Here is a 19,202-nt window from a genome sequence, read left to right on the forward strand (position 1 = left end):
TTTATTTAAAATGTTGATTTGATTAAAATAAGTTTTTACTTTGAAATATGAGCAATTTTTAAAGATACGTGGAATTGACCTAAAGTTTTGTCTCAGATAAGTGTTGTTTAAGAGGGTAAGTCAAGAATAAAACTGCATTGTCTAAAATGAAAAAGGACACAATTTATTAACTAAAAGGCATATAAAACTGTAAAAAGGCAGTCTTTTAAAAAATAGTAACGCTAAACAGTTACATAACCCTATATATCTTCTATGGTGTTCTAATGGGTAACTTTTAAGTGTTCTCCAACACCTGCAGTTGTCTTCACAAAATTATTTCTTGTAAGGAAAGGGGGTCATAAAAGTGATGGTAATTCTCTGGGATGACATACTTCAAGTCTTGTAAATGTTTCTGTTTGGTGTATGGAAGCGGAATCCTTTCCTTAAATAGTTGTATAGGTGACTCATCTTTTTTAACTTTGATTGGTCTTCTAGGTAAATCCACAAAACTTCCATCAAAAGATAATTTGTATTGAATTGTTCCTGTGGGTAAGTACTGGAAGCAGCGAACATCAACGACACATGGGTCACTCTGATTCTTCCTGGACGAACTGAGTCGTAATCCTTGAAAAAGTCATATTTCAAGTATGCAGCCGCATAAGGGAAGGGAGTTTGCCGGGCCTCTGTATATTTTACATACTCAAATGGTAGGTACATATCCTTTCCCTTGATTTGTTTTCAATCCTCGCATGTACTGAATCTCCCTCTATTTGCATATGCCCTTTCACAAGGTATTTCTGAGTTACATTGATATTATTTTGGACGGCAAAGTGAAGAATGGCATTTGATACAAATTGGTTATGATTTTGATTTGTGCAACAATCTGTATATACTACAATAGGGCAGCAAGATGATAGATAATGTTCCTTCAAACAATCAACCAAACAGAAGGAAAATGTTTTGGCTGATAAATCCCTTTCTACTTCTGAAAACCAGTAACATTTGCAATGTCTATTAGCTAAGTTATATACAGTGTAATTATGTGAACATAACTTTGTCTTATAATACAAGGCACTTGCCTTTGTCATGGGGGTTAACTTAACAGATTCCATGTCTGTCGTCAAGCAATATATTTCACCATCAACTACCTTCTGTTTGTCCCGTTCTTTTTCAGCTCAAGCCCTATTTTTCTCAGTAATATGCTGATCATAGTCTTCCTTTGAAACATTGTCTGCTTTGAATGCGTAACAAGTATCACACTGATCTTTTTTGGGAACGATGAGGGATAAATTTTTTTCTTTAAAAACTTGCATAAATATAGTAAGGGATCCATATGGTTTATTGTGCGAAATGCAAAAGTCTTTGTATGATCTGTACAAATCAATTTTTGTATCCCATAATGGTTCTAAATACATTTTCGATGTGGATGCTCTGCAATAATGAGATGGGACTTTTGGTAAACTTTCCGAAAATACCATTCCGAATTGACCTTTTACTTTTGTGGTATTTTTTTCTCTCTACATCCACATTGTTCAATGACATTTTTTGGTAGAATAGCACCATCTTCTTGTTCTGAATGCTGTGCTTCCTTGTTGTCTGAAGACACAACTGTACTTGATGCCTAATTTTGAAACATCCATTCTTTCATACCAAGGGTATTCAAGAACATCTGTTCACAAACAGGTTTTAAATCACCAGTAGTAGGACTTAAGTAGTATTTGAATGAGCAAGACCTCCTGCTTATTTTGTCTATAACAGTTTTCTGTTGTACATCAATTCTTCACGTGGTTGCGGATCTAAACTTGTTTTTCTTTCCAAGATAGTTGCTAAAAAAATTTGAATAAATCATGTCTCATCTTTTCTGATATTTCAGTACATTTTCGTTTTTTATTTGCTTTACAAATTTTGTAGTTACACACAGGTCCCATTTTTCTTTTTTCATGCTCTACTTCACTTCATTTAACTGTAATTTTACCATCAATTTTGACTTTTTTATAGCCTAAGTACTTTTTTCCTGTCATTCTTAGTTTCTTGTGAATGTTAACATCCCAAGAAGATCTATCAGACTGCTTGTTTCTTTTTCTCTTGTCATTATTGCCTTCATCATTAAGTACCTCAACAGAACACAAATTCTCTCTAGGTTTTCTTGCAATTTCTTGGCAAATTAAATTGTCTGCATTGGGATTATTTTCGATATTTTGAGCATAGTTTTGTAAGTCATCTTAAGGTTTTCTTGCAAGGTTGTTAATTAAATGGTCTGCATTGGAAATTGTTTTCGATATTTTAAGCATCGTTTTTATTTAGGCCAATATTTGAGTCATTTTCAAGGCTAATTTGCATAATCTCATCATCTAACAACAAAAAATCTGGGTCATTAGGGTCATCAGGTTCTTCATTGCTATTGTAATCAATACTATTGTCAATATTTGTAGCAGTTTTTCTTTATCTTTTAAGTATAGAGAGCAATCAATAATAGATATAGGTTGATCTCCTTCTCATAAAACATCCTGATGGTTTGTCCCGGGCTGATTCAAATCTGTTTCGTCGACAGAGAGGATGACTTCTTCTTGTAGGACGTCTTCAATACCTAGGCCATCTTTAAATATCACTTCTGCTTCATTTATCAATAGTCCAAAAGCTTGATTTCCTGTATCATCATTGCTGTTCAAAATATTTGATCTTCCAAGGTAGTTCATAGTCCGCTCAGTTCCTGAAAAAATATTAGGGTATTATTATTGTTTTTATAGACTAACTTTTAATGGATAAATTATGAGAGAAATTTATTAGTCTTTTGTGGTCTAGCCAAAAGTTCAAAACTATTTCTTGTTATTATACCTTTTAAATGTTGTAAACGACTAAGCTTGAGCTAATATTGTCAAATACTTTATGCAGGAGAAGGCCTAGGCCTATCACTTTATGGAATAGACCAATAGAAATTAGAATTTAAGTTTTATTTTAAAAGCTACTTACGTACTGTTTCTTCTTTTTGTAGCAAACCGATCACATCATTAATGAAATCACTATCTTCACTATTTGGTTCATCCATGATTCAACTGCTAGGTAGCAGATATTAATATTACAACACGTATCTTGGACCTGCAAGAATACAAACTAAACTGTAACAACACATATCAAATGTTTATTATATACATATGTACATATGTGTATAATAATATATATACATATGTATATATATTAAGGTAGTTCTAAAAACAACTTTTTCTGAAAATGACTGCTGGCACCCCCTGAATATGTTGTATATAATTTAAAAAATGCTAGATTTAAGAAATTTTTGAATAAAAAATATTTTAAGGGGTTGCTACCAACCCTCGAACATTATATAGGTCCCTAATATTATTAAAAAAAAAGTTTTTCAAAATTATGTCATGTTGGGTCTCAAACAAAGCAAAATCATATACAAATTTCAAAAATAATATTCATTTTATAAAAAAACAGATAAAAAAAATTATAATAAAAAAATCTTGTTAAATTCCCTATTTTTCATTTTTAGTTAAAAAACGTAACTTTTTGTTTACTAAAATCTAAAATAAAAATTTAATTATAAAATGATTCATATTTTTGAAATTTTTATATATTTTTGCATCATTTGAGACCCAACATGACATACTTTTGAAAAACTTTTTTTTTAATAATATTAGGGACCTATATAATGTTCGAGGGTCGGTAGCAACCCCTTAAAATATTTTTTATTCAAAAATTTCTTAAATCTAGCATTTTTTTAATTATATACAACATATTCAGGGGGTGTCAGCAGTCATTTTCAGAAAAAGTTGTTTTTAGAACCACCTTAATATATATACATATGTATATATATACATATGTAATTATATATACATATGTATATATATATGTATATATATATATACATATGTATATATATACATATGTGTATATTTACACATGTATATATATACACATGTATATATATATATACATGTATATATACAGGGCCTATTCTAGGAAAAAAATTTGGGCAGCGGAAAGTTTGCCAGAACCCCCTCGTTCTGGCAAACTTGAACAGAAAGTCAACAGGTTTTTTTGCAAAACAAACACTATTTGCTGTAAAAATGTAAAAAAACAAAAAAGAAAGGTCCTCAAATTTTAATTTGTTCGGCGCCCAAATATGGTTGACGCTATCGAAAACAGTCTAGAATAGCCCCTGATATATATATATATATATATATATATATATATACACATATACATATGCATATATACACATAAGCGTATACCTATATACTTATGCACAAAATATTTGCTATATACCTTGTCAATATCATTCATTTCTTTAGGACTAACACCACATAGAGAGCAGCACTGTGATGAGTCAGTTACATCTGATGATGCAGTATGGGCTTTGCCATCAGCTATAGTTATTTTAATTTTATGGTCAACATCAATAAACTTACCATTAAGTAGGATATAGCTTGTTTTAGTTAACTGTTTGATCTCATTTTTAAATGTCAATTCCTCACTACGAAGAAGGTCTGCAGTTTACTCTACAAATTAAAATCGCAAAGGCTGACAGTACAAAGTAGATAATGGTTTAGAATTTCTCCAAAGAATAATCTTTTTATCATTGAAGATAGATGAGAGCTCTAAAGGCGCAAAGCATGTAATAAACAGAGACTCCTCGCTCTTCAGATTCCTAGTACACTCATCATCATTACATGTTTGTTTATAAATACTATGCCCACTTGAGCAATCAAAACCAGCTTTGTATATTAGAGTTACTCAATTATATTCATTTGCATTTGCAACACCAGTCTGTGTCTCCAAAAGCCTTGTTGTAGTGTGATCCAGTAGATCTTGAAGTAGAACACCTGCAGTATAGTCAGTTACATCAATGTTTTTAGGATAGCATCAATCTTTTGCCACTAACATTATTATATGCTGGGTAGAGATTATATTCCTTTTCATCAGCTTTGTTTTTCATCAGTTGATAAGATGCCTTTGTCAAATTACAATCTAAAATAAGGGTCAAAGCTTCATCAGTATAAGATGAGGATATAGTATCCACTAACAATTTTTCTGCTAATTTGGCTTTTTTAGGCTTATTATTTTTTCCAAATTTGACTTTAGTTGCAAATAATATTTGGCTAGCTGAGTATTGATCCATTTCAGCAACTTTTCTATACTTAGATCTCAAAAAAGACTCATCAAAATTTAAAGTAGGCCTACCAAGAGGAGTGGTGACAATTGTTGGAGTAGCAGGTAGAACATATGCAGAAGGTATATATTCAGAATCCAACCATTTTGCATATTTTTTTTCAAATGCTGCAGCTTTGCGGCTAACATCATTCCGATGAGACTTCAAGTTCTTTAAAAATGCAATTAATTTGTTTCTTATAATTTCAGAATCATCTAAGTCTAACTTGACAACTAATTGATCATAAATTGTTGGATTTTGTATAGACATATTATTGGATCTAATGCAGTTGTATATAAAATGGTACTTCATTGTTATACTATTATTTATTCTAAAAATAGAAAAGTCAACCTATTATATATATATATATATATATATATATATATATATATATATATATATATATATATATATATATATATATATATATATATATATATATATATATATATATATATATATAAATTCAAAAATAGTCAGAACAGTGAAACAAATAGAAAGTCCAGTAAATCTTTTTTCTCACAATGTTTTTATTAAAAACAATATAATTACCAATATAATTTTATATATCAATATATATAAAAATATTTTGTATTAGTAATTTTTTTATATATAATATTAAAAAATTTCTAATACAAAATATTTATATATATATATATATATATATATATATATATATATATATATATATATATATATATATATATATATATATATATAAAATTTCATATATTTTGCATAATCTAATATAAGTTAGATATAGTTGGCAATTATTTTACTAACAATATCTAAGCAACCTATTTATATAGGGTTTTTGTATAATCACGAATATATAGTAATATAAAAAAAAATGTTTTATTGACAGTTGCCACGGTATAAATTTGTGTATACTATTTTAGTCTACATCTGCAAGTATCTGCAGCCAAAACTGTTTTTAACTCATTAAATATATTTTTTTCAGTGAATATCAGCCATAAAAATCTTGGCCAAACATGGCCAAAAAAATATAAGCATAGTATTAGCAAAAAAAAAAACACAATTATTTCAACCATTAAACACACTATCTTTGATTTATTATAAAATTTGTCAAATACGTTCAAGAAGATAAACAGAAATGCCAATTGATAGCCAATATATGTATTAAAACTACAATTCAAATTCGTAGTAATATAAATTACCTAACCCTAACCCTGGCAAAACATATAAAAAAAAGATTTTTTTTAACTTTTTTAGAAAAGTGCTTGACCGCCTAAAATATTGTTCAGGGTGACAACTTAAAATAAAAAAATTTTTAGTGAAGGCGCATTTTTTGATTAACAATCCTTATGTTTTTATGTAAATCAATATGTTACATTCATTGAATCTTAGTTTTTTATTCAAAAATTGAATAAAAATCATTTTGACTTTTGGCACACCATGGCCTTCTGTGGGTCGGTGGGAAAATTTTCCAAATATTATTAAATGCCCTCCTCCTCCTCCTTTCTCTCCACCTTTTATTAGGGACTCAAAAGTAATATAGTTTACAAAGAAATTCTTTAATGAAATTTTTCATCATAAAATTTTTATTTTTAGAATTTGTTTAAAGTCAATTTAAATTTTTAATTTTAATTTTTTTTCACTTATAAACACTCATTAAGTATGCATAATATATATTTGTTATTTAAGATTTATTTGCCTTCACCTTCTTCACTTCTCAAAATAATTATCGTTTACAAGTGTAAAAGATTGCTAAAAGCGGGTGCCACGGGAACCCATGAATTTTCTAGTATACTATATTTTACTGAAATACTCAATTGTAACAATATTTCTGTAACAAAAGGTGAATTAGTGGAACTTTATTTTAAAGATAGACGCTCTTAAAACTGTTAAAAATCAAGCCATTAAACTTGTCTCATCTCTTTGAATTATGAAAGCTATCCAATCACTTGCAAATCAAGTTTTTGTTAACTTTATGTACAGAGTTTTTTATTTTTTATTCACTTCATTAATTGTTTTAATAATCTCCTACCTTAAAAGAAATCAAACTTCCTCTCCCTTCTTTTCAGCTTATCCCATAGTTTCTTCATAGGGTTTAAATCAGATGATTAAGAGGCCAAGTCATGATTTTAAGCACTTTCTGCTTTTCTTTTGTCTTCAAATAATTTGACTATAGTTGAGAATAGTGTTTAGGGTCATTGTCTTGTTGAAAGACAAAGCCTTTATGAGAAAAACTTTTAAAAATATCACTGAATAACTCAAACAAATATCATTAACCTACCATTTGTCAGACATTTTTTTTTTTTAAACATCTTTGCTTCCAACAAGGCTGCAAGCAACCACTATTTAGAGTTGGAAGTTACTGGAAGAGAAAAGATGAAGATTGTGGAGCAAGATAACGATTGACAGACGACTTAAAAGACTGCAAATTATATGAATCAGGAAAGCAAGATGAAGGAAGCGAATTCCAAAGAACTGATGTTCGAGAAAAAAAACTAGACGAATAAGCGTTTTTGGAGCACTTAGGAACAGCCACAGAAAAAGGATGAGACCCAGTTGAATGACAAGTATCACGAGAATGAATTTTAGTAGATGGCACAAGAGAATTTTGGAATAAGAAAGTGTCGAGCTCGATAGAGAGATGCAACCTTAGCAGATGCTAATTTTGCAATAGGTTTGATATATGGTTTCCAAGAAAGATCGGAAGTAAGAGTTTATCTTAGAAGATGAAGGGTAGATGGCTCATCAAGTGCATTACATATAGACGTTTTTTAGTTCCAAATAGTTCAAACTTTGATTTATCAGTCCCAAAGACCTTTTTCCATTGATTCAATGTCCACGATTATGGTCTCTTGCCCATTTAAACCATTTTTGTTTATTTACATGCCATAAAAAAGGTTTTTGACATGCTATACGACCATTTAGTCCAACACTATGTAGTTGTCTTTTGACCATATCAACTGATATTGGAGTTTTTCTTTATTCAATTCTTCTTTAATCATAGTAGCTGAAAGTCATCTATTATGCTTGCTCATAACTACAATATGTTTATCTTCCATCTTTGTTGTGCATCTTGGTCTTCCTGCACGTTTTTTAGTCGAGTTTGTCCCTGTTGTTCTTAATTGTGTTAGTGTTTATTACACTTGACTTTTCAGTCTTTTCACTATTTTATCACACTAGTACCCTTCTTCAGATATAATCTAAATTTCTGCACTTAGTTCAATTTGCCTTTATGCGGATTCAAGACTTTTGCACCCTAGTGTGTATTAATTTTGAAATACCTTTTTTCTGTTAAAAGTTGCTTAAAGATTCTAAAAGTATTTCACAGGGTTTTTAAGCAAAAATTTGAACAAAAAATCTCAAAATTTGAGAGTATGGATTTTGTATAAAAAAAGATTATTTATATATATATCTCATATATATATATATATATATCTCATATATATATATATATATATATATATATATATATATATATATATATATATATATATATATATATATATATAAATATATATATATATATAAATATATATATATATATATATATATCAATTTATCTTTGTTTATCTTGGTTGCATATTGGATTTATTATTAAACATTTTGAATATAAAAAAAACTAAGGGGTTTTCATCCAAGCTTTGATTATAAATTTATTTTTTAATCAAAAACAAAAGGTTACAAACTTTAGCATGCAGCAGTAATATAAGTTTGCAATTGACCCAAACTCAAATAAATTTTCAAATTAATTCAAAAAATTAGGCATTTCAATATCAGTTCAATATATTTATTTAGACCTTCAGAAGCCTGCCAGCTACATTAGTGTTTACTTTGACTATATATCATCTATTCTATCATGTATAATCTGGCAGAATCACCTTGGTTGCCTCGGTCAATGACGTGTTCAACCAATCAAACAATATCATTGCAAAAATTTACTGAACACAGAGCTTTTACTCTTTGTTTGTTGCCATTCTTTACATCAAGCTCCATAGCTTTAGAATTGTATAAGAATTTGAGTACTTTGTTATATTGAATTTTCAGCTAAACTTTATTCAATTGGTTTGCCACCTGTTAGTTTAGAAAAAAGTGTCGTTTTTTTTTCAAACCTTTTCAAAGAAAACTCATTTTTGCAGAAATAGGATTGGGACAGTTTTAAGCTTTTGATTTTTCAAAGTTGACACTTGGTATAAAAAATGGCCAGTTATAGCTGATTCTCAAGTTGTTCTGATAGTAGTAAATACAATTTTTTATTACTTAATACTTTTTTCAACTGTTATTTCAAGCCCAATCTTACGTGTTATTGCCATTCTTCTCTCTGATCCAGGTAAATGTTGATCCTTTTGAAGAATTTTAAATTATCTGCAATAAAAATTTTAAAAAAGTTAAAAAAAATTAGAGAAGGGGTTAGATGACTACAATTAATAGTCATAAATTAGAAAAGAGATTTTATGTAACAACTCCTGATTTTAGATAAATTCTAGATCCTCCACCAGAATCTCAGTTCCTTTAATACATATAAATTTGCATTTCCCTTGGAGAGTCATAAATCTTTCACAACACTTGTTTCTGTAATTACAAAACCGCCTAAATAAGCAGATTTTGCTTAAACAAGAAATGCTTTAGTGTTTCAACATTGCATGGTTTCATTTTCTTTTGCATATTATTTTTATTTCTAAAACAAGAAAATTTGTATTTATTCTCTGCAGTCACTTGATACAGTGAGCAAAAAAATTAATCATGCACCATAGTAAAAACTTTTTAAAACTGAATTTAAACTAAATTAAGTTAAAATTTATGATTTTTATATTAAATAATTAAAATTTATATATGAATTTATCGAAAAAGGAACTAAAAAATTACAAAATAGTAATATAAGTTACAAAAAATTACAAAAGAAATAAAAAATCAAAAAACCAAGGCAAAAAAATTAAACACGCATAATTTAAAAAATTAAATTAAATTAAAAATAAAGAAAATCAATATAAAATTAATAACGCGTAGGTCCACCATTTGATTGAATGATGGCTAAACAACGTCTACGCATTGAATTTACCAAGTTTCTGGTAATATCTGACCCGATTTTCGACCAAAAACTCGAAATTAAGTTTTTCAGATCGGCTTTCTTTGAAATTCGCCGATCTTTTAATTTTTTCTCGATGTGAGCCCAAAGATGCTTGATTGGGTTTAAGTCTGGTGATTGAGCAACCCATTCGAGCATTTTGAACCCTGAAACTTTTAAATATTCAACGACCGAACGAGCCGTATGCTTAGGATCATTGTCGTGTTGAAAGATAATTTTATCTTTCAACCCGACAATTTCTGCAGATGAACTTAAATTATCTTGCAGAATTGATTTATATAAATATTGATCCATTCTATGATCAATAAACGCCAATTTCCTGACTCCGCTCGCTGCCATACATCCCCAGACCATAATATTACCGCCACCGTGTTTAACTGTGGCATTCAAACACTTCAATTAAAGCTCTTCTCCTGGGTTCCTCCATATCTTTACAGCTCCATCAGAGCCAAATAAATTGAACCTCAGACCAAATGACTGAGTCCCAGAACTCTTGTGGCTTATCCACGTACTTTTTTGCCCATTCGAGCTGCTTCTTTCTATTGATTGGGCTTATATACGGCTTGTTGCGTGGTGTTCGTCCATGTAAATTCGCTTCATGCAAGCGATTTCTAATTGTTTGCGGTGTGAGAGACAATCCAAAACTCTCCTCCAACTCTTTTGCTGCTGTTGTTGAAGATCTTGGATTAATTTCAAATCTTTTGATCAAAGATCGATCTTGACGCGCCATAGTCTTTCGTTTGCGTCCTCTTCCAGGTTGATTTTCGAGGTTTCCAACTTTTTTAAACTTTTCCTCGATGGATGAAATGGTTGCAGGCGATATACATAGCGTTTTAGCTATTGATCTTTGGCTTTGGCCATCTTGCCATAACCCAATTACTCGTGCACGAAGTCCAATCGAATGAGATCTTTAGCTTCTTTTAGATTTTATATTTTCAATGCTGGTCATTGCTGGAAAGTTAATTAATATAAATATATAGTTTAAATTAATATAAATAAATAATATAATTAAATATAATATAATTTTTGATACTTACCATTCCAATTTTCTTGTTGCATGATTAATTTTTTTGTCAGGAATTTTCAATAAAGTTAGTTCTTTATTTTTTTAAATATAACAAATTTAAATTTTTTGTTTTCAAACATATGATTTTTAATGTATTTTTTAAGCACTATCTTTTGGTGAAATTATTTTTTCAAAAAAGTTTATACTTTTTGAGAAAAATGCATTTTTATTAATTTCTATTGGCTGCATGATTAATTTTTTTGCTCACTGTATAAGTAATATATCAAAATATTACTATTGTACAGCAACTGGATGGTTGGCCTAATCTTGTACTTAGTAGATTCTAGTTTCTGTGGGGAAATGATTACTAGTTTCTACAGGGAAATGAGGTGAAACACTTCATAAAATATTTGCAGGCCACTAAAATATGCAAGACAAGGAAAATTCAGTTCAGCAAAAAAAAAAATTTTAACATTTTTTGGTTCATTTACAATTACAGTTGTAGTTGGAAAAAGTTTTCAAGGTAAATTTTCTGTAAATCAGATTTGAGTTAAGTCATAAATGCTTAGGTAATAAATGATGGTGATGATGATGATTTGAGTATTAAGAGATATTTAAAAAGTAGTTATAGCAATTTTATGTACAATTATTAATATCATCCTGCTATAAAACTTTTCAAGGATAAAAAAATAATGTAATCTTTAGTTTTGAAAAAGATTGCAGACATAGTTTAAATAAAAATATTTAATTGGGAAGAAACTTCTGTTTATTGCTTTCTCTTTTATAAAGTTTTCCTTAGTATTTTCAATAGATGCTCCAACAGTAGTCTGGTATCATGCGTTTGTCCTAATGTCCTTGGTAACAATCTTCAATTGTCTTAAGATATTGATGGAATCGTTTTTCTCGTTCTTCACACACATCTCTAAGATTTCCGGAAACTGGTCAAGATGATTATTTATATAATGATTTCAAATTTGAAATTTTCATTTTACATCCAATCACAAAATTTTACATCCAATCACAAAATTTTACATCCAATCACAAAAGGCTTTTAACATTCTATTGACTAAATCCGTTTTCAACTTTATTGATTTCAAAAAAGTTTTTTACAACATCCACAAATGACAACCAAGTTGTTTTCTCCTTGCTATCTATTGTTTTAAAAAATTCTTTATCATTTATAAGATAGCGAACTTGTGGCCCATCAAAAACTCCTGCTTTTTTCTCTCTAATGAAACCTGGCAATTTTTTAACTATACTCTGAAAGCAAACACTATCGGTTTTCAGTGCTTTAACAAATTGTTTCATGAAACCAAATTAAGAAATAGCAGCAGAAAAATTATTTTATTTCTGCTAACAATGGCTTCATTCACAATAATTGGCATGCCGGATGTGAGAGTGTTGCATTTAGGCCATTCTTATTGAATCTAGTGTTGCTTTCTTGCCTGACTATCTCATATGTAAAGATAAGATGGAAATTCAGAAAAACCTTCTGCTGACCATATTGAAAGTTAACCACTTTTAGGTCTGCACAAATAGTCCAGTTGTGTTCTGTATACTTTATCAAGCTAAGCAGCATTTTAATGTCTTTGTAAGTCTCTTGCAAATAAACAGAATGTTGGATTGATACAGAAACAAAAATATTCCTACTGTGCAAAAGGACACATTTAAGGCTTTATTTTGAACTATCAATCAACAGTCTCTATTCTGTTGGATTATATACAAAAATACCCAACTGTATGGACTTCTGAAAAAAACCTAATATATGTTTCCTTTCTTGTTCTAAAGTAGGAAACTTGTCAAGAAGGTTTTATTCAAATATATTTTACATATACAAATAGATGGCTTCTACATTTAAAAAAGTTAAATAGAAAGTTATAAGTTAAACAAGATTTTTGTATAAAACATTTTGTATAAACAAGATGAAAAATAAAAATCATTCAGTTGTCATCAACACTCATTAAACTGGTAAATTTATCAGGATTTGTCAAAGTAATGAGGGTTGGCAGGAGTTGTATTTTATGTTTTAATAGTCGTACAAATAATGTTTATAGTGGTGGATGGGGTAAAACATGTGTCATTAGTATATTATTAGTAATAATCATTTAAATAGGTATAACCCAACAATTGTTATTATACAATACTAAATGTGGATTTTTGTAATCATATAAAATGTATATTTAAAACATAATATTTAAAACATTAGCAATTTCAAAATATTTGAATAGAATAATAACAACATCACAGTAACAATTATATGTAAGTATATTTAGTAACAAGTATCAATTATCTTATATCATCTATAAAGATATGTACACTAACAAGTGCAGATACCTGGTAATAAGTGTGTTGATTTGGTAGTTAAATCAAGGATGCAAGGAGAATACTAAAGAGTCATTTGAATATGAGTTATGAAAAATTGGCCATCACTGTCTAATAAATCATGAAATGTCCTCTGATGCAATGGAGTGATTTGAAAAATACAAAGTTCTTAGAAAAAGTAATTCTTTTTTTATTTTATTTTTTTTTACTGATATTGTCATATCTGAACCATAAGTAAAACACAGTATTAATAATGTCTAAATGTATTAGACATGTGCAGAAATGCTAAGAAAACTCTTGTACTTTGTCAATTAAATAGTATAAAGATAAAAAAAACTTTTTATCTTTGTATGATTTAATTGACAAAGAAGAAAAGATTTGTTACTAAAATAGTTTCTGGAAAAGGTTAACTTAAAATAATAAATGCTAATGGTTCTATGATTCCAAATTAATTTCATCCAAAATTATTATGGTATGGTAATAGATCAAATCTTCCCAATGGAAATGCAATGAAAAAAGCTATGCGCAATACTGCTTCATTTCATCAACACAAATGACTCGCTTGAGCACCATAAATTTTGCCCTCGAGATACAGAACATTGATGCAACTACTGGTCCGAAGGCCAAAATAGTTACAACCCTTTCAATACAATCCTTCTTCGAATAATGTCTACTTCAACCCATGTTTAATTAAATGGTTGAGGATTTCTGTTAAATAAATGTCGATACGCAAAGAACCAGAATCAAATTAGTAAATGGTTTAAGATATGGTCAAAGTTAAGATATGGTCAAAGTTACCAAATATAGTCAAGATTAGCAAAAACTTTGCCATCAGGGAAACCATAGAAATCGATCATAATTCATTTTAAAGATGAATGAAAAGGAGTATTGAAGGTTTTAGACGACTTTGGTTTGAAAGGATAAATTTCTGGGGAAATGTCCACAGATGCAGAAAAAAAAAAAATATATATATATATATATATATATATATATATATATATATATATATATATATATATATATTTAAAGAAATGTGAGCCAAAGAGAATTAAGTGATCAAATTAAAAGCAAAAAAGTAGTAAGTTTGTATCAAACTGGTGTTAAGAGAACTTATTTTTTTTAACATTTTAATTTTGTTTCTCTATTTTCAATTTTTTTTTAATAACTATAACTCAAAACATAATAACTTAAAATTAAACATGATAATTTAATGTTTAATCTCAATTTAACTTTTAATTTTTGGTTGCGTTTATGGTAATGTTTATCATTGAATTACTAAAAATTAAATACACAACTTTTACTAGACCGTTAATTGAATTCGCTGTACCTGAGTGGTTTACATATATTAAGAATGAAATTGACATTTTTTGAAAAGGTTTTTTTTTTTATAGTATAATTATTATTTTGGTATTGGATTGGTGATGGCTGTAAACGAACATGTGAAGTTTGAATAAAATATTCCTTAAAATTATTGAGATTTTGAGGGATAATTATTTCGGAATTTAAAAAATCGATATAAACATTAGAAAGATAAACATAAATATAAATGGAAAAATTAGGATTTTGAAATTGTCACGGGAATTGGAATTTAGAAGATTTAAATAAAATAGTAGTTTCTAACATCACTGCTTAATCTTAACTAAATATATACCTGTTAAAAAATTGTATATTAAAATAATTAACCTGCAAAAGAGTATTGAAGGTTTTCGAAGACTTTGGTTTGAAAGAGAAATGTCAACTGATGCAAAGAAAAAAAAAATGTATAAAGGATTGCGAGCCAAAAAATAATACCATATTCTACATGCAGCCATTTCAATTTTGCTATTGTTTTATTAGGTGATGTTGTTTCAAAAATATTATTTTTAATGATTAAGTTTAACTTACTTTCCGCCATTATTGATTTTCTGTTTAAAAAATAAAAGAGTTTTTACTTTTTGAAAACTACATCATTTAATGAATTTGACAGTGTTATTAAACTAAAAATATATAATAAAAACATAAAAATTATTATTGTTATGATAAAAAATTTTATATCTTAAGCTTTTATATCTTATTTTATATCCATCTTTGCAAATATGAAAAAAAAAATTTAAGTTTCAAAAATACTTCAAAGATTAGGCTCTTGTCAATAAACACGAAAAGTTTATCGTTAAAGATTTGAGCTTAAGTAAATTTTCTTTTTGATAGGTTGGATGGAAAGCATGTTGTTTTTGGTAACGTAGTTGAAGGTTTAGATACCGTCCGTAAAATAGAGGTATATTTTTAACAGTAGCTTTTAGAGAATAAACAATTTGAGTTTTTATTTTAAATTATAAAAATGTTTTTTCAGAATGTTGGTCAAGAATCAGGAAAACCAAAAAAAAAAGTGGTGATTGAAGATTGCGGCGAATTGAAATGATTTGTAAGCATAGAGTCAGCGTGCGAAACCGTGCGCGGAACAATCGGACCGTTTTCATAAACAAATTTTAAAATGGTCATTTGAAGCAGCAATCTTCACTTTGAAGTATGCTTTCAAATTATGAAAAACAAAGAAAACTGATTTTATTAGCAATATATATTGTTTGGATTATATATTACTAGCTCACTTTATAAATTCATGGTGTCACTGAATAAAATATATAGAATCTACGTCTCTAAAACTAGATTTTAACAAATATATATATTGTTATTTTTTTAAAGCTGATTTGTAGTTTTATATTAAACTATATGATGTTAAGCCTGAACGTTTATAACACCATGTTTCAATCTTTATGGTGCTTAACGCTATGGGGTACTAAAACGCCAAATTTTTATTTACTTGGTTTTTACTTTTATTTACTTGGTTTTTACTTTTATTTGGTTTCAAGCTTTAAATTAGGCTTAAAAATATATAAATAAAAATCTTTAAAATATTTTATCCAAAAATTGAAAATTAAATGTAGTGTATCTTTTCAATTGTCGAAACAAGTAAAACCAATACAAAACAATAAAAGTTACAATTTATATAAAACATATAAAAAGTTAAAAAAACAAAACAAACAATAGCTTTACGTTTAGATAACGATTAATCATAAAATCCAAGTAATAAATTTTTTGATAAATTAAGAATTTGGACTAAAAGGTATCTTATTGTTAATAAGGAATGCGGAAAATTGACTATTTTGGTTGGAGTTTCCAAAGAATCGATTTGTTCATTCTCATTTTTAATTTAATGTATATTGTAAAATGTATCATTATTACATTCTAATGTTTGCAGAAAGTAAAAATCTCTTTAATTCAAATAATAAATAACAACTTTATGCAAATAAAAATTATGAGCTAATTCAAGTAATTGGTTTAAATAAATATTCCCCGTTGAGACAAAATATACTTTATGTCATTAAAAACTAAAATTCCTATAAACAATATAATTACCAATACATAAGTTAACTAGTTACAAAATAAAGGTTATTATGCATTTATGAAATCGCTGAAAGTTTACCTTTTTTATAAAATATTTTCTTCCTTATAAAATATTTACAACGAAGTTAGTAAAACTAATGGAATATTATATCAAAAGTAAAACTAATGGAATATTATATCAAAAATTCGTCAAAACGTCGTATAGATGCTAAATAATTAGGAGACTTAATAATCTCAGCGAATTTTTCAATTATTTTTTTAATCTTGATATGAAAGTATTCTTTAAGCAACAGCAGATTTATAGATTGTTATGAAAATATCAGATACTGGAAAATAATAAAAACTTTGGCGCACCTTTTAAAAAAAAAGCAAATTAAATTTGATTCAAAAAAATATATACTCACATGGCACTTTTGTGTCATATTTGTTATCACCTTGAAATCCTTGTATCTTTGTGTGATATTACATTAATTTGAATGAAATAAAATTACATGAATTAGTTTCTTTTAAATCCTTGTAACTTTTTTTATCGTATTAAACTAAAAGTTTTTACATTTTAAAAGTTTTTAAAGCTTTTTAATTTAAAATTTAAAGCTTTAGCAAACAAGTCAAGAAAAAGTATTGTCCGCGCAGTGCTTAGTTTAGAATTACAAAAACTGAGTTTTCAAAAATGACTCAAAGAAACTGTATTTATGACAAAGCAAGCTTTAAAATCTTCCTTTAAACAAATCAATGAATAAATGTTTCTACAAGTTTACAAAATTCAACAAAGTTAAAATAAAGCTCAATAAGAGAATAGTTTTTAGGATTAATATAATTTATTATTATTTATTTTAAAAATCAAGATTATTTCTTATTATTCACAAAAAATGCTTATAGTTTGTTGGTTATTCATATTATACATATCAGACGAATAAAACAAAAACTAAAAAACATGCAAATTATCTAGAGCAACTTTTCTTGTATGAAAAACATCGGTTGCATCCAGAGTAGTTAATTACTTAAAAACTTTATTATTGTATTAAAAAATGGAATTGGAATTATGTAAAATGCAAATAATCAATACCGTTATTGTTAATTTTTTATTCTTACTATAAATTCACATCCCATGGTCAGGAGGCTAATCTTCTTTCTTTTTTATCCCCTCTAATTTACCCGATAAGACCAAAACACAAATCACAAAAAGCATAGCCTGTATTTGAAGGTAACTGTTTTGGGCTCTGATGTATGTTTGTGTACCATCTTTTAACCTTTGCTTGTGTAACATTAGAAAATGAGCTTTACATTTCTAATACTAGCACATTTGCTTTGTTTCTTATAAAGTTCCTCTAAAGATTTTTCACAATCATCTGTATTAAGATAACTATCAAATTGATAACTATCATTGATTGAGATAAATGAATAAAACAAATTTGTATCGTCTGCAAATATTACACAACCAGAATTTGTGGAGGTATAGGAAAGATGTTATTGTTAATAAAGATAGGAAACGGATAAAGAATAATCTCTGGAGACAACATATTTTTAATTGCAATAAACTTTTTATAGTTGTTAACAGCGAGCGAACCATTTAGTAGTTTGATTTTTTATACCATTCTTTTTTATTTTTTCAGGTATTTTATTGTCGATAGTATCAAAAGCTTTTGAAAGGTCAATAAAGACTTCCAATACAAACTTTCCTTTATCAAAAGATACTGTTGTTCAAGAGGCCTAATATGGCATTTTCCATTGAATGATTTGTTTGATAAACATATTGATATTAACTTGAGATTTTGTAATCTGTTAAATATTTATAAAGTCTGTTGTAGATTCTTGTTTTATTCTAGGAGTTCGGAAAATACTCGAACTGAAATAAATTTTGTTTAGCAATAACGTGTTTCAAGTTTTAAATATTGATAATATATTATTTTAATTATTGATAATATAAGTTTTAAATATTGATAGGTTATATAGGCTGGTTTGGCGCTAAGTCATCCAAATCAGCATACGTTAAAACGTCTATGTAGTTTCCATTTACTGATGTAGCTGCAATACTTTTATTTTGTGTGATTTTGAGTAAGTTTTGTGCGTATATATTATACAGATGAGGCGACAGAATAGATCCCAATTTCACTACTTATGTTAGATAAAATGAATATGATTTACAGCCTTGATGAGAGACAGAAGCTCTGCTCTCATAGTATAATTAATTAGTATTAAGAATATAAAGCGGTTTTTTATTATCGTATAACTTTTTTTGTTTTGTTTTGTTAATTCGCCTCCTCAAGGCCGTGAAGGCCACAACA

The 19,202-nt window shown here is 28.0% G+C and overlaps 1 protein-coding gene across 1 annotated transcript in view; it reads left to right on the forward strand.

The window, feature by feature from the left end:
- LOC100214516 (peptidyl-prolyl cis-trans isomerase E) overlaps nucleotides 1-16,190 on the forward strand; it is a 29,702-nt gene extending 13,512 nt beyond the window's left edge. Inside the window, exons 8-9 of the mRNA XM_065814736.1 lie at nucleotides 15,724-15,790; nucleotides 15,866-16,190. Coding sequence (XP_065670808.1) covers nucleotides 15,724-15,790; nucleotides 15,866-15,934 — 136 coding nt within the window. The 3' untranslated portion in view covers nucleotides 15,935-16,190. The remainder of the gene's footprint in view (nucleotides 1-15,723; nucleotides 15,791-15,865) is intronic.
- Nucleotides 16,191-19,202: the final 3,012 nt, after the last annotated feature.

Source organism: Hydra vulgaris, chromosome 12, assembly GCF_038396675.1.
Source record: "Hydra vulgaris chromosome 12, alternate assembly HydraT2T_AEP".
Taxonomy (NCBI): domain Eukaryota; kingdom Metazoa; phylum Cnidaria; class Hydrozoa; order Anthoathecata; family Hydridae; genus Hydra; species Hydra vulgaris.